Here is a 24,392-nt window from a genome sequence, read left to right on the forward strand (position 1 = left end):
TAGAATGACACTCAAAAGTCACTCCCAAGTCTGTTCTGGAGCAATCTCCAACTTTACAATACACAAGGAAATCGTTGGCATGAAGGTAATATAGCCGAGACGATTTCCCCCACCGCCACCTTGGCAGCAACTCAAAGAACCAGGGGACTCTGCTGTCCGTTGCCCAAAGGTCTACCTGAGGTCTGGTTCTGGGGAACCCAAAGAACATTTATTCCAGCCTCCTGGTCCAGCTCCTCCCCCACCTCCCAGCCCCACCTTGGCTCTTCTGTTCTGTATTTCCAAACATTTGACATTTGACATGAACCCCACTCCTGCCAAATGTTGCTGAGACCACCTTATACCCCTGTTCTCGACACCCTGCCCCCACTCCCTAATTGATACTCTTAGTGAGGTCTGACTTTCCTTCCTACCATTCCTCTGTTGGACCTGCAGCTCAGTAAACCACCTTCCACCATCCACACTGGTGGGAAACTAGCAAGGTAATCAGTTTAGGTATGGCACCTCAGAGATGAACACAGGTCAGAAAGTCCTCAAAGAAGTTTATTGTAGCCCAAAGGGCCTATCACAATACAATCATAAGGGGCAAGGTCTCCGTTCTGCTTTCTCTACAAGGCAGAACCCAAGCACTCAGGGAGGGTCACCTCTGAGTGTAGGTGTTCTACCCCAACTGGAGGAAACACCATTATCATGCTGTGATCTGCCGTTTTCAGTGTCTCCAAGGCATGCTGACACCAGAATAACTAGAAATCACAGCGGGGCGGGAGTTCCTCACTCCAGTGTGTGGGGTCCTGTAAACTCTGGGGCCACCTTAGGCAGTGCCATCAAGACGAAGCAGCAGACGCTTGTGGAGGGTTGGGGAGCTCCGGCTCCTGCAGAGTAAGGCAGACCAGTCGGAGCCTGGGATTCACTCTGGTCAGCAGAGGGAGCTCTCCACACTGGAACTGCTGCAGCCGGGAAGGTTCTGAGACAGCAAGAGCAAACATCCTGTGTGTTCTTCATTTTAGTTCCTTTCCGCCATTTTCCTTCCCAGACTAGAAAGCCCCTGTCCAGCCCCCATCCACATTCCTTTTTAGGACCTGTCCACCTTGTTCATACCTCGTGGGGAAATATCAGTGGGTCTCCTTTCAAGTGCAAAAGAAAGCTTAACGGGTCGGAGGACAAAGGGGCTGGTACAAAGTGTCCGGAGGAGCAGGGTCAAGGGCTCATGGGTTTTGCTTGCAGACTAGAAAGGGAAACTCAGGATTAATTGGAACCCAGGTTTCTAACCACGTGCCAAACCCCCAAGAATTTGAACATCTATCAGAGCAGCAGTACTTACCTCTGTTTGGCCTCCTAGCCCTGTAAACTGCAAGGCCACTCTCCCCGGTCCTCTGGCATGCTCGAGGATGGAGGACCACTCACTAGGACTCAGCCCTAGTGCCCTTGCCACAAGATGATTCCTACAGATCACCGTGGCTTCTGCAGTGCCATCTTCTACCAGGAGCCTAAGAGAAGGGAAGCAAAACTCCCCGAGCAAACCCACAGGGACAGTCCCCAGACCCAACAGACCTCCAACAGCACAGCGCTGCTACTACATAGCTCACTTTATCTTCATTAAAACAAAACAACCCCCCCCAAAAAAAAAATTGGAGGTAAGAGGATGAGATGGGGTCTTGCTATGTAGCCCCGCTGGCCTGATATCATACTCACATAAATTCTCCTTTCTCAACACCACCCTCTCTACTCAATGCTTGGATTACAGGTGTACCTACCATACCCCACTTACTCAAAAAAGTACTAAACAAAAATCATGCCACTGTAGACACCAGAAACTGCATAACTAGGAAATAAGCAGTGTAACAAGTTGCCTACCTGACGTTGGCCTGGCTTATAGCCCTCTGAGATGGACAACTGGGGTCCCGGCGACTACACTTACCCTGGGATAAACAAAACAAAACACTGTTGGAAAAGTCCTCTTCCTCCAATGACAGCACTCTGGCACTTCACCCCCAGCTCAGCATGTCCTCTCCCAGTACCTGGGGGCAGATGCTGGTGCAATGAGCACACACCCACAGGATCTGAAGGCTCAGGACATACACAATATGGCAAGAGGTAGTGGCCTGGAAGGGAGGCCGGTCACCTTGGAGAAGTTCAGCCAGATAGATGTGGGGCAGAGGAGCACTGACAACAGAGAGACCAATGTCAAGCAGCAGACAGGCACAAGAATCTGGGCGTGCCGACACATACCAACAACCCAGCACAGACTTTAGGGTACCATCAAAAGTGCAGGGTTACCCAGGCATGGAAGTTTAATCCCAGCACTCAGAAGGTAAAGTCAGATCTTTTTGAGTTCAAGACCACCTGGTCTACATACTGAGTTCAAGGCCAGTCAAGGCTACATAGTGAAACAATCTCAAAACCCTAAGTCAAGGCAGAGGAGTTTAGAAAGTAAGGTTAATCTAGTTGGTCTTAACAAGCACAGGGATGGGAGCAGGGACAGTGGTGAGTTCTATGTACCTCTGGAAGCCCACAGCCCTTGCCACACTCTGGTTCCTCATCTCCAAGAGCCACCAAGTATTTCTCAGGCTTGAATACCAAGATGTTTGTCAGGAATGACATACATGGAGAGAAAAAAGCCTCCAAGAGCTTAGAACTTCAAGTTTTTCCAAGTAACGGGTACTGGGTATTTTTTTCTATCTGCAGTATATGAAACCCTTCTGACTCAAAAAAGTGCTCCCCGCGATCAGAGACGTCTACACCTGTGGCAGGCGCTCCAGGGTCAGGCACGTGAGGAAAATGTCAGTGTGAAGTTGGGAAATGTAGACATCAGGGGCTCAACACCGACCTGGCTTTGGTCTCTGGGGGGAAGCTCAGGACCTGCACAGAAGTGGATGACCGGAAACAACAGTAAACAATGTTGGATCTGCAGAGAGAAGAGGAGTGGGTATGAGGACAGAGTAGTCAGGCTGGGGAAGGAGGCGAGACTGGGATCACGACTTCCAGGCTGGGCTAACTCTTCTACCCCAGGGGCATATCCAGAGCTCTATCAAAGCAGAGAGAACAGCAGACAGCAGACTAACAGTCAGTCACAGCAAAGCTGAGCATAGTACTCCTGGCATCTGGAGACAGAGGCAGTGGCAGGAGGAAGCTTGTAAGTTTGAGGCTAGCCTGAGCTACACAGGAAGTTGCAAATCAGCCAGGACAACATAGTGAGACCCTGTCCTAAAACAAAACAAAACAGTAAAGCAAAGAAAACACGTCCTTGTGGCACAGTTAGGTGGGGGTGAATATTCAAGAGGACATCAGTAAGCAAAGGAGGCGTGGCCATACGATATACATCTTCACCTGGAAATCCTTTTCTCCAGCTGGCTAAAGAGGACTCGGGCTCCTGGAAGGAGTCCTATTTGGGGAGGCAACTGTGGATCTTCGATATATATGTCCAGGTGAGGGGGATAGTCACAGTCATCCATTTCTAGAGCTACTGTTAGCTTCACACCTGTTTTAATAGCCCCAGCATTCCCTACGGACAGAGGGAAGGGTGGCCAGTGATCAGCCAGGACTACAAGGTCCCATACCTCCAATTCAAACCTTCTTCCCCAGACAATAGCACATTACCAGGTTTCATCCGGCGAAGGGCCAGAGGTGGTTCACACAGTATCCGAGACAAAATCTCAGCAGAGAAAGATACCAAGGAATTGGGGGAGCTGAAAGAGACAGAGATCCATGAGGAAACACAACTGAGAGATCAGCTCCCAAGAGAGAAAAGGAGCCGTCCCCAGCTCTCCATCATTTATAGTCTTACACTTCCTGAAGATGCAGGTTTCTAGGAAAACATTCACTTTAAATACAACTCTTTTCTTCTTCCTTCTTCTCCTTCTTTTTCTAATCCTTTGAGACAACTGTCTGTAACCCCAGTGCCAGAGGATTGGGTACCCTTTTCTGGCTTCTGAGGGTCTTGGTGCACAGACATCCTAGCACCATGTAGCATGCTCTTACTACATGAAGGTTGAAGGCTGGCTTCAAACCTTCAGCAATTCTCCTGTCTCCGGTCCCCAAAGAAAATGACTACACATATACACTACCTTAACTTCCTCCCTGACCTCTCTTCCTATTTTTTGAGACAGGGTTTCTCAGCATAGCCCTGGCTGTCCTGGAATGCTGTGTAGACCAGGCTGGTGTTAGACTCAGAGATATGCCTGCCTCTGTCTCCCAAATGCTGGGATTAAAAGTGTTTATCACCCTGCAAACGAACTCCAGCCTACTTCACTTCTAATAATAAATATCAGTCTCATAAAAATTAGACACAGCCGGGCGTGGTGGCGCCCGCCTTTAATCCCAGCACTTGGGAGGCAGAGGCAGGCGGATTTCTGAGTTCGAGGCCAGCCTGGTCTACAGAGTGAGTTCCAGGACAGCCAGGGCTATACAGAGAAACCCTGTCTCGAAAAACAAAACAAAATTAGACACAATCCTCCTTCTCTTGTTTATTTTTTAGACAAGATCTATCTTAAAACTAATGGTAGCTCTCTTCTAGATTGGGTGTGCTAGGATTACAGGGATTACAGGCATGTACCACCATCCAACCCCCGGTGTGGTCCCTCTGAAATGACAACCAGTTCTAGAGAGCCATCTTTCCAGTCCTCTATGGCCACTTTTCCCCCTCCTCTTCTGTGACAGCGACTGACCATTTGGCCCTGGACAGCCTGAACTCCTTATGTAGCCTCAAATTCAGAGATCTACCTGACTCTGCCTTCCAGATGCTTGGATTAAACATGTATACCACCATGTCTGGCTTATATTCAGTTTTAGTAATAAAAACACAGTCCAGTAGAGTTTTTCACACAGGAAACATTTTCCCTTGTTCTCGCTTAGAGAATCCTCTATGAAGTGCCACGCCTCTGTACTCATTACCGACCACACGCGGTGCACGCAGGTCCTTCTCTACACTGCCACCTTCTTCCCTGCATTTCCTGTTTCTGCTTCCTTTTATTGCTAAAGCTTTTCCTTAACTGTGAGAACATCTGCTCAGCTGGGTAGGAATCAAAGTCATCTTCAGCTACATAGCAACTTCAAAACCAGCCAAAAGACAAGACCCTGTCTCAACAGCAAAAGCTCGGTGAGGAGGGAGAGAGTAGGAGACAACACTTGTGACTATTCCTACAGTGACAAGAAAGACTGAAAGAGAACCCCCTCTCACACTGACATCACACAGAACACACACACTGCTCGCTCAGCCCAGCCAGCGCAGAGCAGAGCAGAACAGAGCAGAGCGCAGCCAAGAGGACCAGAGGTAATGGACAATATTTACTTGTCACCGAGCAGCTGGGCCAGTGAGGACTCGGGCAGTGCTCTAGGGACCTCCAGTACATTAGGTATGTCCTGAGAGCTCCCAAGCTCCAGGGTCCACTCCTCTTGGACAGTGAGGCAAGATCCACAGTCAGCCAGTTCCAGAGGACGGCGAGAGGTGCCAGATGAGCCCTCTGTCTCGAACACTGGTGTCTGCTGGGAAACATGAAGACAATTGCCTCAGCATGTGCCTAGGCCTAAGTCCTCCCGTGCTGACTTCTTCCTAGAGCCTGGTGAAGAAAGAGATCCCTACAGACAGATGATTCAGTCCCCCTAAATTCTGCCTATTCCAGGAGACCTAGAGGACCCAGCACGCACATGTCTGCTCCAGAGTCCAACCCAACTAGCTTTCTGATGTGCAAGAGGAACACACTCACTGAGGGGCCAGGAGCCACGAGTCGGTACACTTGGTTTGGGTACAAGAACGGATACCATCGAACTGAAGAGCCAAGAAAGATGAGGAAGACCTATGAAGAAGGACAGCACAGCATCAAACTCCAGTGTGGAGCACAGGGTACATACGGGAGGTCAGGCCCTAGGAACCTGGAGTCCCAGCTTACCTTCTGCTCCTTGTTCTCAACGGCCAGAGACTCAGGTGGGCTCCATCCAGAACCCTCCTTCCTCTGTGTGCCACAAAGCCAAGTTCCTGACACATGGAAACTCAGGGTGGGCTTTGCAGGTTGTGAACTGTCTCCCGGAAGGAGACAAAAATTACGTTTCATGAGGGCCTCCTTGTGGGACAGTAAGAACAGCCGGCTCTGTCCCAGGTTGGGTCCCTCTGGGCAGGAGGAGGCTGTCTGAGATGGTTCTGAACCAAAGGTAGGTCTAGGCACGGGCAGGATCAGGGCATCAGCCAGGTAGAACTGGATGTAGACTCTGTTGGAAGAGGCAGATCTTCAGTGATTCAGACCCTGGATCCCCAAACACCAGGTTCTTCTCCAAGGGAAGCCCGGCTCCCGAGAGCTGACCTGGCCTGCTTCTTCTGGATGAAGCGTGCCATGCCCATCTCCTCCCAGGAAGGGAAGCTGCTCCTGACTTCTCTCTCTACTACCAACTGGAACTTCTCTACCCGCACCAGGCAGCCTAGATGAAGGAAGGTTTCTATCTTAGCAGGAAAAAAACTGTGGAAAGGAGTGAAGCAGAACCCATGGGCAGATAGATCTGTGCCATCCTGGGCCACCGCCCACACCTCATCATCTCAGCCCCTAGGCAACTACACCAAGCAGAGAATACTCCAGGCCTTTTCTTGTTCGTTCCCCAAGCCTGTGACATGCCTTTTTTCTGAATCTAACAAATTTTCCTCTCTATGTTTCCCTTGTTGTTTTTGTTTTTATTTTGTTTGTTTTTTAGGCAGGATCTATTTTATAGCTTTGGCTGTCCAGGAACTTACTATGTAAATCAGGCTGACTTTGAACTCACAGAGATCCACCTGCCTCTGCTGGGATTAAAGGCCCACCATCCCAGCCTCCTTTTTATGGATCTCAACAAGTCGAGTGAGACCAGTGTTCTTCTAATTATGAATATAGGAAACAGGAAGGTAAGTGTTTAGGAGCTATGTGGTGTAGGAGAGATGGATGCTGGGAGCTGTAGCTCTGGCTCCTCTTCCTTCTCTCCATCAGCACCAGCCTTTCACACTTCCCCATGTAGCTGACCAATATCATTAAAGAAGCCCAGCAGGCGCTCCCTCTCTCACTGCGCCCTGCACTGAGCTCTATCTCCCACCACCACCATCTTCCCACCTCTCAACTTCGCACCTACGAGATTCGGGTCAATGAGGGGCTGTGAACTCTCAGTCAAGGGGATACAAGGCAGTGAACCTCTTAGATCCCGAAGCTCCAGACAACCTTTACGAGATGAAGCCACCAGGACCCCAAGTAAAACCTGCAGGAAATAAAGGTCAAGCCGTTAAATATTTATTAAACAATCAGCAAAGACTGGGCATAAGCCAGAACCCAGAAGACAGAGTCAAGACTGCTCTAAGTGGGAGGCTATCTTGGTCTACATTATGAGTTCCAGGCCAGCTAAGGTTCACAAAGAGATCCTGTCTCTCTAAAAATAAAAATAAAAAACTCTACTGAGCCTCTACCATGTGTCATGTGCTGTTTTAAACATTAACAGCAACAAAGGCAAGCACTCACACGTGTAAGAGTAAGAACTGAATTACACTCTTGAACACGGTGGTACATACATACATACTTGTAGTCCAAGTAATCAGAAAGCTGAGGTAGCAGGACCTCTGGGAGTTCGAGGCCAGCATGGGCTATACAGCAAGACTCCCTCAGGTTAAAAAAAAAAAAAGCAATAACGAAAACAAAGCAAAGCAAAACCCAACAGAATTCTATATTCCAAGCTACAGTTTTGGGGGCTTGTTTTATTACATTTACTGGGGGTGGGGGATGTCATTTCACTTTTGTGGAGGTCAAAGGACAACTTGAGGGAGTCAGCTCTCTTCTCTCACCATGCAGAGTCTGGGAACAAGCTCAGGTCACCACTCTCTAAGGGATGAGTCGCTGTCTGTGTATGCACCTGTATTCCAGAAGAGGGCATCAGATCCCTTCATAGAGAGTTGCAGGGGCTGGAGAGAGGGCTCAACCTGTTAAGAGCATTGGCTGCTCTTCAGAGGTCCTGAGTTCAATTCCCAGCAACCACACTGTGGCTCACAACCATCTGTAATGGGATCCGATGCCCCCTTCTGGTGTGTCTGAAGATAGCTACAGTGTACTCATACACAAAATAAATGAAATAATTCAAAGAAAGAATTGTGATCCACCATGTGGTATCTGGGAATTGAACTCAGGACCTCTGAATTGAACTTAGGACCTTCTGAAAGAAGAATACCCAGTGCTCTTAACCACTGAGCCATCTCTCCAGGTCCATACACACCACCCTCTTTTGTTTTGTTCTGTTTGTGTGTTTGTTTCTGAGGCAAGGTCTCACTGTGCATCTCTAGCTAGCCCGAAACAGGCTAACCACCATGCCCACCATGGTTTTAGTTGTTGTTCTTGTTGTTTTTGACAGGGTCTATGTAGTCCAGTTGGTCTAACTCAAAGAGATCCATTCATCTCTCCCTCCTGAGCATTAGGATTAAGGCATGTGTAACTACACCTGACTCTAGCTACAATTTCTTTCATTCTTCCCAGTTGCTGTAAAAAGGAAAAATCAGTGAGGCGCAGGAACAGATACAGCAGTCTAATTAGAAAGTCAGTAAGCGCCGGGCAAGCGCCGGGCATGGTGGCGCACGCCTTTAATCCCAGCACTCGGGAGGCAGAGGCAGGCGGATTTCTGAGTTCGAGGCCAGCCTGGTCTACAAAGTGAGTGCCAGGACAGCCAGGGCTACACAGAGAAACCCTGTCTCGAAAAACCAAAAAAAAAAAAAAAAAAAAAGAAAGTCAGTAAGCCGGGTGGTGGCGCACGCCTTTAAACCCAGCACTTAGGAGGCAGAGGCAGGCGGATCTCTGAGTTCATGGTCAGCCTGGTCCACAGAGTGAATTCCAGGACAGTCAGGGCTACACAGACCCTGTTTCAAACATGTGCACATACGCACACATACACTCACACACCCACACACAGAGCATGATTGAAAGACAAAAACAAAAAAACAACAAAAAACACATAATCTGAACAAGTAGTAGTGATGAAACTGGCAATAAGTAGTCCCACGAGCCTTCTAGAATTCCCTTACCTGGGCTGGCTGGAACACGCAGGATGGCAGACAGACCCAGGACCAGGCTAGGCGGCGATTCAGTTGGCAGCTGGTCAGGTGACTGGCTTCTGGGAGAGGCAGCAGGGCCTTTGGGTCAAAAGTAGCCCAAGCCTTGTGCTGCCCTTCCTCTGCCAGGGCGAGTATAGTAGGGAATGAGTAGGGAGTCTGCAGCGGAGTGTACTGTGTGTGGGGAGAGAGACATAATCACACTGTGTCCCTGTGCCCTGGGTCATCAAGCCAATCTTTCCCCACGTCCTCATACTTTCTGAAGGGGGCAGTTGTGTGGTTCTTCCAGGATCTCGCTGTACGCATGCCGCATGGGGCTGCCAGGCGGAATCAGAATATCCCAGGAGGGAGCCAGGAGCTGCAGGCCCAAGCTGGGCTTCCCAGGAGAGGGTTGCTTCAGGAACTGGTGACATCTCAACACATGGGGACACAGCCTGGCCAGGAGGAGAAACATAGTCATTTCCCCAAGATCTGTCTCTTCCAGGATCCTGCTTCCCCACAGAGAAAGTAACACTCCCACCCATCTCCACCCCAGACCCTCAATCTCCATCCTCCTCACTTGCAGATGAGATCCTCCAGGGTCTTGGCAGCCCATAAGTATAAGGGAAGTCCTAACTGACATTTCCACACGAGTTGCTCATACAAGGAGGCACCATAAACTTTGGAGGACGGCAAAGTCAGAGGCTTAAGACAAGAAAAGCCTTGAAGCCGAACAGTGCCATGGAGACAGAGCGCCAGGACAGGTTTTGTTGTTGTTCCACCCACTGCCTGGAGGAGATGAACATCTCGGAGCTGCAGGAAAACAGAAAAGCGGAGGTAAGCGAAGTGTGTAGCACACGCCTGTAAATCCCAGCCCTTGGCAGGCAGAGGCAGGAGGACTCGAAGATAAAGGGCCATTTTTGGCTACACAGAGGCTTGACGCCAGTTTGAGCTACCTGTGATCTAAAACAAAAAAAAAAAAAAAAAAACATGCTTGTAACTGCAGCACTCCAGATCAGAGGGAGGGAGTTTGAGGTTTAGGCCAGCTTAGTTTACATAGCAAGTGTCAGATCAGCCAAGGCTTCCAAGTGAGACCCTGTCTCAAAACAAACAAGACAAAAAACTACCTAAAGGCTGGAGAGATGGCTCAGCAGTTAAAAGAAAAGTATTACTCTTGAATAGGACTCAAATTCAGTTCTAGTACCCACTATGGGTGGCTCACAACAACTAAACTTTGGAAAAACCCTGTCTGGAACAAAACAAGACAAGACAAAACAAAACAAAACAAAACAAGGGCAGAGAGAGGTGAGACCCCAGCTTACCCCTGGGGAGATGGCTACTGTTTCTCCACCATAGGTTCCAAGAGAAACTCCCCAGTGTTGCCTATCTCATTTCCTACCAAAACTCACTCTCTCCGAGGTCACCCACCATCTCCCATGAACTGAGCATCTTCTCATCGCCATCCAATTTCTAACATACCTCCAGACAGACCCCTGGTCGAATAACCCGCCTGAGGCCATGGATCTTCTGGTATGCGAGGCAGAGAATCAGCTGCCCATCTAGAATGTAGAGGCCGGCAGACTCATGCAACACGGCAGTGACTGTTCCCTGCACAGGAAAGAGAGGTCCGCTGGCCACTATTCCTCCTCCTTAGGAGGCTCACATTGCAGGTGTCACAACCTCTAGGATCAGTACCTTGCACTCACCAAGTAATGCAAGACTTTGGAAGCCCGGACGAGACCTTCTTGCCCTCTGCTGTCTTTGGAGCTGGTGGGCCGGGGCAGTGGTTTCAGGTCAGCTTTCGAGAACTCTAAGTCCAGCTCCAGCTCCTGCACATAGCCTGGTCTCAGAGGCTTCAGAGTTGAAGATGGAATGGTTGTCCAAATACAGGAATGGTGAATGCGGGTCTTGGTTACTTGCAATTTTGTCAGCACATAGGCCCTACCAGGCCGGAGGACTCGGTGCCACACCATCTGAGCAGGGATCTGGCTTAGGCAGAGGGAGGTAACATTAAACATGAGACCCCTGCCCTCACCCATAATGCTGCCCGTCGGCCAAAGGCCCTTCCCACAACAATTTCACTCCAAAGACCTCATGACTTTCCTCTTATTCTTCCTCTTCTGTTTGTTTGGTTGGCTATTTTGTTATTGTTTTGTTTTGTTCTGTTTCAGACAAGGTCTCATATAGCCCAGGCTGGCTTTAAACTTACTATGTACCCAAGACTAGTATTGAACTCTTAGTATTATAATAAGCCACTGATCTCTCTACATCAACAGGAAATGCCACATATTTCCTAAGCCTTTCATAAAGATGGAAACCATCCGTGAAGTGTCTTCAAAGTGGTAAATAACCCATCAAGAAAATCATGTTCAATGTACTCTCTTACCCCACAACATACAAGCTAACCATTTATTTCATTAATATGAGCTGAGTACAAGACTCCAGTATTGAGACAAATGTTAAGTAACAGGTTATTCATTCCTCTTTAACATGTTTCAGATCATGGAAAGACAAAAACCTAAACAGTTATACAGAGACACACGTGATCATGCACCAAAACAAAACACTCTTACACTCTTTCACTCTTACACTCTTTCACTCTTACACTCTTTCTTTCTTTCTCTCTCCCCCTCCTTCCCTCCCTCTCTCTGTCTTTCTTTTTTTCTTTCTTTCTTTCTTTCCCTCTCTCTCTCTCTCTCCTTCCCTCCCTCCCTCCCTCTCTCTTTCTTTCTTTCTCTCTCTCTCCCTTTCCCTCCCTCCCTCCCTCTCTCTCTTTCTTTCTTTCTCTCTCTCTCCCCTTCCCCCCTCCCTCCCTCCCTCCCTCTCTCTCTCTGTCTTTCTTTCTTTCTTTCTTTTTTTTTTTTTTTTTTTTTTTTTTGGTTTTTCGAGACAGGGTTTCTCTGTGTAGCCCTGGCTGTCCTGGCACTCACTTTGTAGACCAGGCTGGCCTCGAACTCAGAAATCCGCCTGCCTCTGCCTCCCGAGTGCTGGGATTAAAGGCGTGCGCCACCACGCCCAGCTCTTTCTTTCTTTCTTTCTTTCTTTCTTTCTTTCTTTCTTTCTTTCTTTTCTTTCTGTGGGTTTCGGGTTTGTTTAGGTTTCTTTGGGTCTGTAGGGGGGTTGTTTTGTTTTGCTTTTTTTTTGGTTTGTCTGTGTAACCCTGGCTGTCCTGGAACTCATTCTGTAAATCAGGCAGTGACTGTTTCCTGCACAGGAGACAGAGGTCCGCTGGCCACTATTTCCTCCTCCTTAGGGGGCTCACATTGCAGGTGTCACAACCCCTGCCTCTGCCTCCTGACTGCTGGGATTAAAGGCGTGTGCTACTACCTCCCAGAACCTCTGTCTTTTTTTTTTTTTTTTGGTTTTTTTTTTCGAGACAGGGTTTCTCTGTATAGCCCTGGCTATCCTGGAACTCACTCTGTAGACCAGGCTGGCCTCGAACTCAGAAATCCGCCTGCCTCTGCCTCCCAAGTGCTGGGATTAAAGGCGTGCGCCACCACGCCCGGCGTCTTTTTTTTTTTTTAATGTATTTATTTAAATTTTATGTAGATTGATGTTTTACATTCGTGCATATCTATGTACCACTTGCATGAAGTGTTCAAGCTGGATCCTTTGAAACTGAAATTATAAACACTTGTGAGGTGTCATGTGGGTTCTGGGAACCAAACCTAGGTCCTCTGGAAGAGAAAAGTTACCACCCGAGTCTTCTCTCCTCTCTCTCCCTCCCTCTGTGTCTCTCTGTCTCTATCTCTGTCTCTGTCTCTGTCTCTCTCTCTTTGTAGCCTTGGCTGGCCTGGAACTTGCTATGTACATCAGGTTGTCCTCAACTCACAGTGATCTGCCTGCCTCTCTGCCTCCCAGGTGTAAGGATTAAAAACATGAGCCACCACCCTAGCATCCATCCTTCTAGCATGCGTGTACAGGTGCACATGTGGGCAGATGCCCTATGCCCATTCATGTGGATGTCAAAAACAATCCCAGTTATCACTTCACAGCAGGTCTTCTACCTTTTGAGGTAGGCTCTCTTGCTGGCCTACAAGCTCCAGGGCTCTGCTGCCTCCATTTCACTATCACAAAGGTTACAGGCCATGCTACTGTGCCCAGCTTTTTCCATGAGAATCACAGCCAGGCCTTCATGTGCATAGGGAAAGGGCTTTACTAAGCCACCTCCTTAGCTCTGTCTTTTCTCCCACTATCCTCTCTGCCTGCCTTTACACTGTTTCCTTCCTCCATAGTTTCTACTTCCATATTTTATATATTAATCCAGATACTATACATAACAAACTTGACATCTGTTCTTCTGTGTCTGGCTTATCTCTCCCTGTGTTCTCTTCTTTGGATCACCCTCTCTACTCTCATATGCCCAACTTTACCCTGGTCCTCACCTGTACAATGATGGACACCTGGCTGCCAGCTTGGGCTAATTCACCAAGTGTCATGATGAAATACCTTTTGTTCTGAGTTATTATCAGGGCACTCAGATGGACCAGTTTTCCAGCGAGGTTTATCTCCTTTATACTGGATTTCTTTCTAAGGAAAGAAGAAAAAAGGCATTTTGATTTCTCTCCTTTTCCACAAGTCTTCCCTTCCACTGTAAAAAAACAATCTTGTAGCAATGTAAAATAGCCATAATTCCAAGCTATTATCTAAAAACAGTTCAACCCTTCTTGCACTCACACAGGGTATGTAATATATGTCCTTGGCAGTCAAAGGCAGCTGCGATGGGAAAGGTGCTTTCTGCTAAGGATGAGGACTGGATTTGATCCTGGGAACCATCCCACAATTGCTCTCTGACCTCTGTGCGTCTGTGTGCTAAGATGGGATGTTCATAAACACACACACACACACACACACAGAACCCTCGTGGGGACCAGGGAGAGTGCTTGTCTGCCTTCTAAATACAAGCTCTATTGCCAGAACCACCTTTTAAAAGGTCAGTGTGATGGCATAATCCCTGTGGTGGAGGGTGAGACGTGTGGGACTCTGTGACCACTCACGCCAATGAGGGGCCTATTTCCCTTACTGTTCAAGGAAATGACACTGAAGGTTGATCAACACATCATGTATGTACACAAACATATTCAAAAGAATCTGGTGGGTTTTTTTCTTTTAAAAAAAGTTATCAGCCAGGCGTGGGGAGTGGTGGCGCACGCCTTTAATCCCAGCACTGGGGAGGCAGAGGCAGGCGGATTTCTGAGTTCGAGGCTAGCCTGGTCTACAGAGTGAGTTCCAGACAGTCAGTAAGTACTACACAGAGAAACCATGTCTTGAAAAAAAATCTTATTTTGTGTGTACGAATGCTTCTCCTGGATATATGTCTGTCCACCACATGCCTGGTGCATAGGGAAGCTAAAAAAAAGGGTATTGGGTCCCCTAGAACTGGGAATACAGATGGCTGTAAACCACCACGAAGGTGCCAGGAACCAAACCCAGGTTCTCTGGAAGAGCAGACAGTGCTCTTAGCCAGCGAACCATCACTCCAACCTATTTTTTCCGTCTTTTGAGAAAGGGTCTCCCACTGTAGCACAGACTAACCTGAAACGCACTGTAGGCTCCACAGCCTTCCTGCATCAGTGTCCTGAATGCTGGGATTCTAGAGGTGAGCCACAACCAGCTCCAAGCCTTCCTCCTAACTTTCCTGATACTCAAATCCCACTGCTCCCTTGTTCCATCTATTATCTGTATCACTCCCAATATGTCTTCGGCCACGGTAAGCACCATCATTCTCAAATCTCTCAGTGCTCCTCTCTTTCCTAAGAGTGGAAAATTACCTGTATCTGAGCAGGTGGGATGCCTTTTCTGGGTAGAGGATAGGGATAGGTATGAGAGGGCCAGGACTGACAGTCAAAGGAAGTACTGGCACTGGTGTACCCCACAGTTCCAAGTGTCCTTCCCCCGAGCAACTCCTCTTGGCAGAAGGAAGGTAACTCCAACTGGGGAACAGGAAGAGATGGCCCAACCAAGAAAGGTCTAGATCGATAAGCTAGAAGAGAGCAAAGCCACAGGTTAGCCAGGACCTTAGCAGCTGACCTCCTGCTCCTGCTCACCCCAGAGGCAGCTGTCCCCGGTCTACTTACCTCACAGTCCAAGGTTCCAGTGTTATCCCTCACATACAGGCTTCCACTCCTACACTCTTGTTCTGAATCTCCCAATAGGTCTACTAGTGTCCCCAAAAGTATCAGCTGCTCCCGGGGCAGGACGCCATCCCCCGGCCGGCCTCCGCGGGTCCAAGCCTGGTAAGCACTCTGACTCCAGGACAGGTGGCTGCAGCACGGGAGGCGCTGATGGGTCTTCAGATTCTGCACCGAGACAAAGCTGAAAAGTGGAGAAAGTCAGCTTCATGTGAGAAAAGACCCTCCACCCTGACAGAGCACCAAGCACCCTAGACAGGGGCTGGAGGAGAACGTGGACCAAGAGATCGCTGCTGTGAAATTACGGACGGGGTCTACATCTAAAGGTTGGGCAATGTCTCTAAGGGAAACAAGAGACTCTGGGATGAATCTCTCTACAAGGAGAGACCAAGAGACATGAAGTAAACTGCAGGAGCAGTCTGAGAAAATAAATGTGCACAGAGAACACTAAAGAAAGACTTGCCGGGTGTGGTGGCGCATGCCTTTAATCCCAGCACTCGGGAGGCAGAGGCGGGTGGATTTCTGAGTTCGAGGCCAGCCTGGTCTACAGAGTGAGTTCCAGGACAGCCAGGGCTACACAGAGAAACCCTGTCTCAAAAAAACCAAAAAAAAAAAGAAGAAGAAGAAGAAGAAGAAGAAGAAGAAGAAGAAGAAGAAGAAGAAGAAGAAGAAGAATGACTCCACAAACAGGGGCTGAAGCAATGGCTCAGCAGTTAAAAGCATTCTGCAGCCATGCGGCGGTGCTGAACACCTTGAATCCCCGGCACTTGGGAGGCAGACAGACCACTGAGTTCAGGGTAGCCTGCTCTACAGAGTGCGCCCAGGACAGCCAGAGCTACGCAGAGAAACCCAAACCCTGTCTCAAAAAAAAAAACCAAAACAAAACAAAGCAAACAAAACAATGAGCACTGTTTGTTCTTCCAGAACACCAAGGTTCGATTCCCAGCATCCACATAGTGGCACACATCTGTCTGTCACCACAACCTGAAGGAACCTGATGCCCTCTTTTGGCCTCCAACATCTCTAGGCATATGTGTGGTACACAGACATACATGCAGGCAAAATACCCATATACGTAAAATAAATTTAATTCAGTAAATTAAATAAATAGGCATATATATATATATATATATATATATACACACACATATGCAGTTATGCAGTTATATGAATAAACTGGTAAGACTTCACTGAGAACAATACACACACAGATACTGAGATTGAAGGGACAAGCATTTCCCTTCCGGCTGGTGATAACCTTTGAAGTTACAGAGGAGGATCACTGACACAGTTATTAGGAGACCTTACTAACTCTTTTTCTTCAAAAATGAACAAAGCAAATACGACAAAGCACTAAGTCTTAAGGCAGGCGGCAAGAACAAGGCTATAGAGAGTATCGCCTGCACACGTCATATCAGCTCAATCCCTGTCTTAATCTCTCCTCCCCTTCTCTAGAAACATGACTTAAGACAAGTTAGGAGACCTTTAGGAAAGAAACTGAACCAAGAATAGGAAAGTTCTGCAGAAGAGGGTGTGGTGGGTCCACCTTCTCCACTCATCCTTCCTTCCCAACCCCAAAGTCAACCACCCACCACGCCCCACCTCACCCTACCTGTAGCTGAAGGGCAGTGTTAAGTCCTGGTTCTCCCCCTGGGACAGCCACGTCTCCTTCACACAATCAATTACTGACCGAGTCAACTCTTTGTTCAGCTCCTTGCCAGCTGGACAGAGGGTCTCTTGGATGAAGGTCTGGGCAGCCTCAAGCCAGGCTTGCTCCTGAGGAAAATGAAACTAGTTAAAACAGTTTCACAATATCCTGCCCACCAAAGAATTTTCAACTAGGATTTTCTATCAGGCCTTAAATAAACCTCATTGGCTACAATACTGCCACTGCAAAGCTGGAGGATTTTCAGGGGAATAAAGGAATAGACACAATAGGGCTGGAGGATAACTCAGCAGGTAAGAGCACTGACTGCTCTTCTGAAGGTCCTGAGTTCAAATCCCAGCAACCACATGGTGGCTCACAACCCTCCGTAATGAGATCTGAGGCCCTCTTCTGGAAAGTCTGAAGACAGCTACAGTGTACTTATGTATAATAATAAATAAATCTTTAAAAAGCTACAGTGTACTTATGTATAATAATAAATAAATCTTTAAAAAAGAAAAAAAAAAAAGAAAAGAAACTCAAGGGCTGGAGAGATGGCTCAGTGGTTAAGAGCACCGACTGCTCTTCCGAAGGTCCTGAGTTCAAATCCCAGCAACCACATGGTGGCTCACAACCATCTGTAATGAGATCTGACGCCCTCTGGTGCATCGGAAGACAGCTACAGTGTACTTAGATATAATAATAAATAAATCTTTAAAAAAAAAAAAAAGCAAGGAAGAAAAGAAACTTAAGACTCCAGTGATGGGGTTAAGACTTAGAGGACCAAATTTCAATTCCCAGTGGAATTGGTAGGCACAGGGTACACAGACATACATGCTGGCAAAACGTCTACATTAAAAAAAAAAAAAAAAGATACAGAGAGATTCCCCCATCAGCCTTTCTCTGGCCATCCTAGGACAACTGCCAATCTGACCTTGGAGCTTCCACAGTACCTTGCACACATGGCTTATTATACAGCACTGGCCCCATGGTTAGGGTTATCTTATCTAACATTGAGTCTGGTTGTAAAGGGGGGGGGGTAGAATTGCTTTAAAAAAATCCACACTTTTGGGGTAGAGAGATGGCTCAGAGTTCTTCTGAGTTCAATCCCCAGCAACCACATGGTGGTTGATAACCATCTATAATGAGATCTTGTATCCTCTTTTGCCCTGCAGGCATATATGTAAGCAATAACAAATAAATCATCTTCTTTTGTTTTGTTTTTCGAGACAGGGTTTCTCTGTGTAGCCCTGGCTGTCCTGGAACTCATTTTGTAGACTAGGCTGGCCTCGAACTCAGAGATCCGCCTGCCTCTGCCTCCCGAGTGCTGGGACTAAAGGCGTGCACCACCACCGCCTGGCAAATAAGTCTTTAAAAATAAATAAATAGTAATTGAGGAAAATATGTAATAAAAAATATTAAAAATTAAAAATAAATAAATAAATAAATAAAATCCCCCAGAGGCAGGCAGAATTCTGAGTTCTAGGACAGCCTGGTCAGAGCAAGTTCCAGGACAGCCAGAGTTGCACAGAGATACTCTGTCTTGGGAAAAAAAAAAAATCCTTTAAAAATTGTTTGGGGGGGAGGGTGGGAGACAGAGGCTGTGGAACACTGCGATGGCTCAGGGGTTAAGAGCCTGACTTCCAGGTTCTGACTTCCAGAGGTTCTAAGTTCAATTCCCAGCAACCATGTTGTGACTCACACCATCTATAATGGGATCAGATGTTCTTTTCTTTTTTTTTTTTTTTTTTTTTTTTGGTTTTTCGAGACAGGGTTTCTCTGTATAGCCCTGGCTGTCCTGGAACTCACTTTGTAGACCAGGCTGGCCTCGAACTCAGAAATCCGCCTGCCTCTGCCTCCCAAGTGCTGGGATTAAAGGCGTGCGCCACCACCGCCCGGCCAGATGTTCTTTTCTTGTGTATCTGAAGACAGCAACATTGTACTCACACATAAAAAAATAAATAAATCTTTAAAAAAAAAAAAAAAAAAAAGGACAGAGTTTGTGACCCAACATTGAGAAGACTTGATCTTTGATCTGGAGGATCTTGAGTGTGGTGCCAGCCAGAGACACAGTAAGATTCTGTCTCAAAAGGAAACAACAACAAAGATGGCGGGTGACAACAAAAGCCACAGTACTAGGAGAGATTGCAGTGGTGAAGGGAACTTGTTCTTACAAAGGACCCAGGACCACATACATAGCACATCACAAACATCTGTAACTCCAGTTCTAGAATATCCTATGCACTTCTTAACCTTTACAAGCTCTAGGTACACACATGGTGTTCATATACATGCAGACAAAACACATAGATAAAATAAATACATCTTTTTTTTTTTAAAGGTGGGTGTACATATGATTTCAGAGGCTGTGACAGCATGAGAACTGAACTATTTCAATCAAGACAAAACCCTGCAAGGAGAAGGGGAAATGGGGACCAAGTCCCATGCTTAACCAAGAAACTATCTGCAAGCGATGTGTGTTGGGAGAAGGGAAATCAGGTTTCTCCAGTGGAGTGAAGATATATCACACAGACTCTAAAGCACGCCCGCCCCGCGCTCTGAATTGGTTGGCCAACATGACACATTCTGTGCTTCTGGTTTTTCCGTTTTGTTTTTTGTTTACTTTTGGCTTTTCTGGTTTGAGTTTTGTTTTGAATTTGTGTCTCTATTTCTGGCAGAGAGAGAGAGAGAATATGAAGTTGAGTGGGTAGGATCTAGGAGTTGATGGAGGGGAAAGAGTAAGATCAAAATACATTGCATGAAAAAAAAATTAAGCCTCAGGAAAAAAAAACACATTACTGATCTTAATATAAGTAATATCTAATAGAACACAAGAAAGGACACAGGCAAAGGGTCAAAGAGTAACTTATGGATGTTTGGCCTTCATGGATGCTGGTGCCCATTCCAACTCCTAAAACTGAAGTTAAGAATGGGTGTGGAAGAGCCAGGCGTGGTGGCGCACGCCTTTAATCCCAGCACTCGGGAGGCGGAGGCAGGCGAATTTCTGAGTTCGAGGCCAGCCTGGTCTACAAAGTGAGTTCCAGGACAGCCAGGGCTATACAGAGAAACCCTGTCTTGAAAAACCAAAAAAAAAAAAAAAAAAAAAAGAATGGGTGTGGACCATGTGAGTGCTGAGAACTGATGCTGGGTCCTCTGAAAGAACAGCCAGTGCTCTAACCCCTGAGCATTCTCACCAAGAGCACCCCCACCTTTTTTTGCGACAAGATCTTCCTACATAACCCTGGTTGGCCTATAACCCAATATACAGACCAAACTGTTCTTGAACTCACAGATCCCCTGCCTCTACTTCCTAAGTGTCAGTAGGATTAAGGAATGTACGTACCATCACGACTGTATTGAGTATAATTTTTAACCATTCCATTTTTTTTTAGTGAAGTATATGCACTTGAGTCCCTATAAACTAAATATACACAAGATATAATCCCACTAGATCTGCCCTGTTCTGTCTTTTCAGCTAGTTCTAATCACCATAGCTCCATCTCCGGTCAATATCCCATAGTCAGCACACCCTTAGCACCTATTCAGAGAAACCACTTTCAATGTCCTAAATTATTTTGGCATTCTTGTGTAGACAGTCCTACTGACTTAAACCTAGGACAAACACTCTCTTTGCATTCACTCTCAGAGTTTTAGACAGTGGACCAAACCACTACCCAGATAGATAATACTTCATCGACATGATCAAAGGCTAGAAGTACGTTGTTTTCTTTCAGGTTTGCTTGGTTTTGGTTGCTGGCCCTCTCATGCCCTGCCCATTACTTGACAACCTTTGTTTCTCAAAGTAGTGACATCACCTCAAAGTGAAATCAAATTTGGGGGGAGGCAGATGTCACTTTTTTTTTTTTTTTTTTTTTTTTTTTTGAAACTGGGTGGTTTCTCTATGTAGCCCTGGCTGTCCTGGAACTCACTCTGTAGACCAGGCTGGCAACGAACTCAGAAATCCACCTGCCTCTGCCTCCCAAGTGCTGGGATTAAAGGCGTGCACCACCATGCCCTGCTTACACAGTGTATTTTGAGGGAAGACTCAGTTACATAGGGAAGACTTTGGCTTTCACTGTTGGTTGTTCGAGGGGAAAAGGGAAACTAAGGACATTTACCGAATCAAATGAAACAGGTCTGTATTTTGAATAACCCCAAGATTCATTTTGTATAATGTAAGACTAACACTATACCCTCAAATACTTGAATTGCCTACCTTTGCTGTGGTGGTTGTTTTTAAAACAGGGTTTCACCATGGAGTCCTGCTACCCTGTAACTTGCTATATACACCAGGGCTGCCTGCCTGTGCCTCCCAACTGCTGGGATTAAAGGTTTAGCCCACCACACCTGGCTGAATCGTCTACCTTGACCTTTAAAAGAGGCCTGTTGCTGGAGAGATGGCTCAGTGGTTAAGAGCACTGACTGCTCTTCCAAAGGTCCTGAGTTCAAATCCCAGCAACCACATGGTGGTTCACAACCATCCATAATGAGATCTGGCGCCCTCTTCTGGAGTGTCTGAGGACAGCTACAGTGTACTTACATATAATAAATAAATCTTTTTTTTAAAAAAAGATCTCTCCGTTAGCTGAGAGTTCTGGTCTCAGCACTCTGCCCAGCACTGCAGCACATACGTCCTCTTTACAACAACTCCAGCACTAAAGCCATGTTCACTGATCAGCCAGCTAGCTTGAATCCTTGGCTACTCCTTAACTGGCTCCCTGTCATTTACAATATCCACCCCTTTAGATTCTAGTGTCTTACTCCTTTGGGTTTGTTTGTTCTTCGAGACAGGGTTTCTCTACATAGCCCTGGCTGTCATGGAACTCACTATGTAGACTGGCCTCGAACTCACAAGAGATCTGTCTGCCTCTCAGTGCTGGGATTAAAGGTGTAAACCACCATGCTTGGCCTTTTCTTCTCTTTACCTCTGGTACCCCAACTCTGCTGTAGTGGATGAAGATACCATAGACTCTGCTTTCAACTATGGTCTTTCAGGTCAACCGTCCACAGTACACTTCAGTAAAGTAAGACCCAAATCTCAGCCAACCACTCCCTTGTCCAAAAAGGGCCACCAAGTGCGAGACAGGCAGAGTGACTTGTAGAGGCTAGCCTAGTGAATTACATAGCAAGCACCAGGTGATGTTAATGTGACGCTGTTATAAAAAGACCACTAACAACTACCAAGAAGTCGTTGCTTAGCAAGTCAAGACAGTTCACTATTCTTTCTGACCCCTCCACCTCCACCCAATGACATTTAGCTTTTCAAACGATATTTGCTTTAACTCTTTGCTTAGCAAAATGGCTTCTGCTGCCTAGTACCGTTTTCTGATGCTTTCCCGCTTAGTTAACCGGGGTACGCATCCAAGGACTGGGGCGTTTCTCCTTTCCCAAACCAGCTAAATCAGAGGGCCCCTGTAACCACAACAACCAGCAAAGCTAATCTCCCACAGAGCGTAAACCTTCGACAGTGGGCGGAGACGTATTCCAGGCTAGGTCCGCCCTGGAACAAAGGGCCGGAAAAGCCTCCGTTCCCCAGGCCAAGACCATGGGCAATGGATGGAAGGAGTATAGGAAGAAAAGAAATCCAGGACAAGAAGGGTAAACAAAACAAAAAACCCACGAGAATCACACAAACAGCACTCACGGAGGTAGGTGGTTGTGCTCGGCAAGCAGCCATGATGAGCCAAACCCCTACCCTGAAGAACGCGCGAACTCCGGGCGCAAGTGCTCACGGGAGGGAACCTGTGACGTCAGGGAGCAGCACTGCCTCCTCCCTCTGCATCCACCAGGGTACTGGGGCGTCAGGGACCTTTTGCGGTGAACTTGCCGTAAGGAGCCTACTGGCCTTAAATTTGCAGCGACCCTTCCGCTTCTGACTCCTAACGGCGGGAATTACAGATGTGCGTCACCAGATCTGGCCTGTTTCCCTTCTATAGTGACGGCGCGTCCGGATCCTAGTGTTTCACGTGGGGTGGGGCGGGCGGGAGACCGCTGGAGCGCACAGTCACTTGGCTCATAACACCTAAAATTTTCAGCCTCCCTGATCTTGCCAAGCAGAGATGTGCAATTTAAAAGTAGCCACAGACTGGATGGGGTGTCGCATGTGCCCTTAATCCAAGGAATCCGGGTGCAGAGGCAGGGAGATCTCTGCGAGTTTTGAGTTTCAGCCTAACCTGCTCTTCATAGTGAATTTCAGGCCAGCCAGAACTACAATTGAGGACAAAAAAGGGAGCCACCGGACACCATTAGCATACGTGATATGTGCAGTGGACTTAAGCCACTGCTGCATTTAGCAAGTCTTTTTTTATTTGTTTTTTACTCTAATGTCTACACATACTTTTTGCTAAAGAACTTGGTGGACATATGTGACTCAATTCATGAAAGCTTTTGCTTTTCCTAATTCAGTCAGCCAGGCAATCAAGAACTCAGTACTGGCGGAGGAAACACAATTCATCTATGTGGCAGGCACATAGGATCTGGCTATATTCATTGAAGAAAACAAAACAAAAACCCTCTTGTTCTAAGACAAGGAAATTGACTGGGAAAAACAGGCAAAATATATGGAGTGGAAAGAAAGAGAGAGAGAGAGGAAGGAAGGAAGAAAGAAAGAAAAGAGGGAAAGAAAGCAAGCAAGCAAGCAAAACCAGGAGATTGTCTGGCATTCCAGTTCCAGGAGACCTGGTGCTACCTTTTGAGTAACTGCACACGTGGTACACATACATTCATGCAAGCAAAACACTCAAACACATAAAAAGCAAGAGAGAAAAGGAACCATGTGGCAGTGCAGTAATCACAGCATTCAGGAGGCAGGAGAATCTTCCTGAGTTTAAAGCAGCCAGGGAGCACCTTGCCTGGTGGTGCAAGTCTTTAATCTCAGCACTCCAGGAGGTAGAGGCAGGCAGATTTCTGAGTTCGAGGCCAGCCTGGTCTACAGAGTGAGTTCCAGGACAGCCAGGGCTACACAGAAAAACCCTGTCTCGGAAAAACCAGAAAAAAAAAAAAAAAAAAAAAAAAAAAAAGCAGCCAGGGTTACATTAAAACAACAACAGTGGTGGTGCATGTGGGAGGCAGAGGCAGGCGGATTTCTGAGTTCCAGGTCAGCCTGGTCTACAGAGTGAGTCCCAGGACAGCCAGGGCTACACAGAGAAACCCTGTTTGGAAACAAACAAAAGAAAAACAACAAAGTATTACACCTGCAAATTATTGTATCCCTTCATTCAGCTTCACTTTTGATGCAAACAACTCCTTATGTCATGAAATATGCACTGTGGTGATGAAAGAGAAGTTGGGGCAAAAGCTCCAACCCTAGTAGCCATGTCTCAACTAAAGATTTTGTAGCACAAGAAGAGCCTCTGTTGTTTAAGGGGTTTTATTAGTTTCTTTTAAGACATTCTTCAAGCAGGACTGTTGATCCTGACATTCAAATTTACTAAAGGGAGGAAAGACTCAGCTTCATAAGGAAGGAAAAAAGAAAATGGTAAATAAAAACCCAGTGTCGACTTAAAAGCAAAATGGAGCTACCTAGTCAATGACTAGCATTGCCTTCAGTAACAGGCTTTTTAGAGGTTTTGTTTGTTTTGTTTTATTGTTTTTTTGTTTGTTTCTC

General features: G+C 47.0%; 1 protein-coding gene across 2 annotated transcripts; it reads right to left on the reverse strand.

Moving 5' to 3' along the window:
• Positions 1-522: 522 nt before the first annotated feature.
• On the reverse strand, positions 523-22,658 carry Ctc1 (CST telomere replication complex component 1). Of its 2 annotated transcripts, none has more exons than XM_021176914.2 (23): positions 22,431-22,658; positions 16,754-16,917; positions 15,088-15,325; positions 14,782-14,993; positions 13,396-13,540; positions 10,717-10,995; positions 10,490-10,618; positions 9,591-9,823; positions 9,288-9,465; positions 9,005-9,205; positions 7,077-7,203; positions 6,291-6,405; positions 5,883-6,198; positions 5,700-5,789; positions 5,285-5,475; positions 3,595-3,683; positions 3,325-3,499; positions 2,825-2,902; positions 2,016-2,160; positions 1,852-1,916; positions 1,319-1,484; positions 1,096-1,222; positions 523-961 (listed from the first exon to the last, which is right to left on the reverse strand). In XM_021176914.2, exons 1-23 carry the CDS (start codon positions 22,461-22,463, stop codon positions 822-824), a joined length of 3,636 nt encoding a protein of 1,211 aa, XP_021032573.1. In that variant the 5' UTR covers positions 22,464-22,658; the 3' UTR covers positions 523-821. The 2 variants fall into 2 exon arrangements, with proteins under 2 accessions (XP_021032573.1, XP_021032572.1); XM_021176913.2 differs by having other exon boundaries at positions 5,285-5,478.
• Positions 22,659-24,392: the final 1,734 nt, after the last annotated feature.

This window comes from Mus caroli, unplaced genomic scaffold (genome assembly GCF_978045245.1).
Source record: "Mus caroli unplaced genomic scaffold, Mus_caroli_1 scaffold_13, whole genome shotgun sequence".
NCBI classification, from domain to species: Eukaryota; Metazoa; Chordata; class Mammalia; order Rodentia; family Muridae; genus Mus; species Mus caroli.

Excerpts from the sequence above, each read along its gene's own strand:
- Ctc1 (XM_021176913.2), bottom strand. The coding sequence starts at position 22,463 with ATGGCTGCTTGCCGAGCACAACCACCTACCTCC. Across the intron at positions 1,485-1,851 it reads ATAAGCCAGGCCAACGTCAG|GCTCCTGGTAGAAGATGGCA; the intron begins GTAGGCAACTTG and ends CCCTTCTCTTAG. Across the intron at positions 962-1,095 it reads CACTGATATTTCCCCACGAG|AACCTTCCCGGCTGCAGCAG; the intron begins GTATGAACAAGG and ends TTGCTGTCTCAG.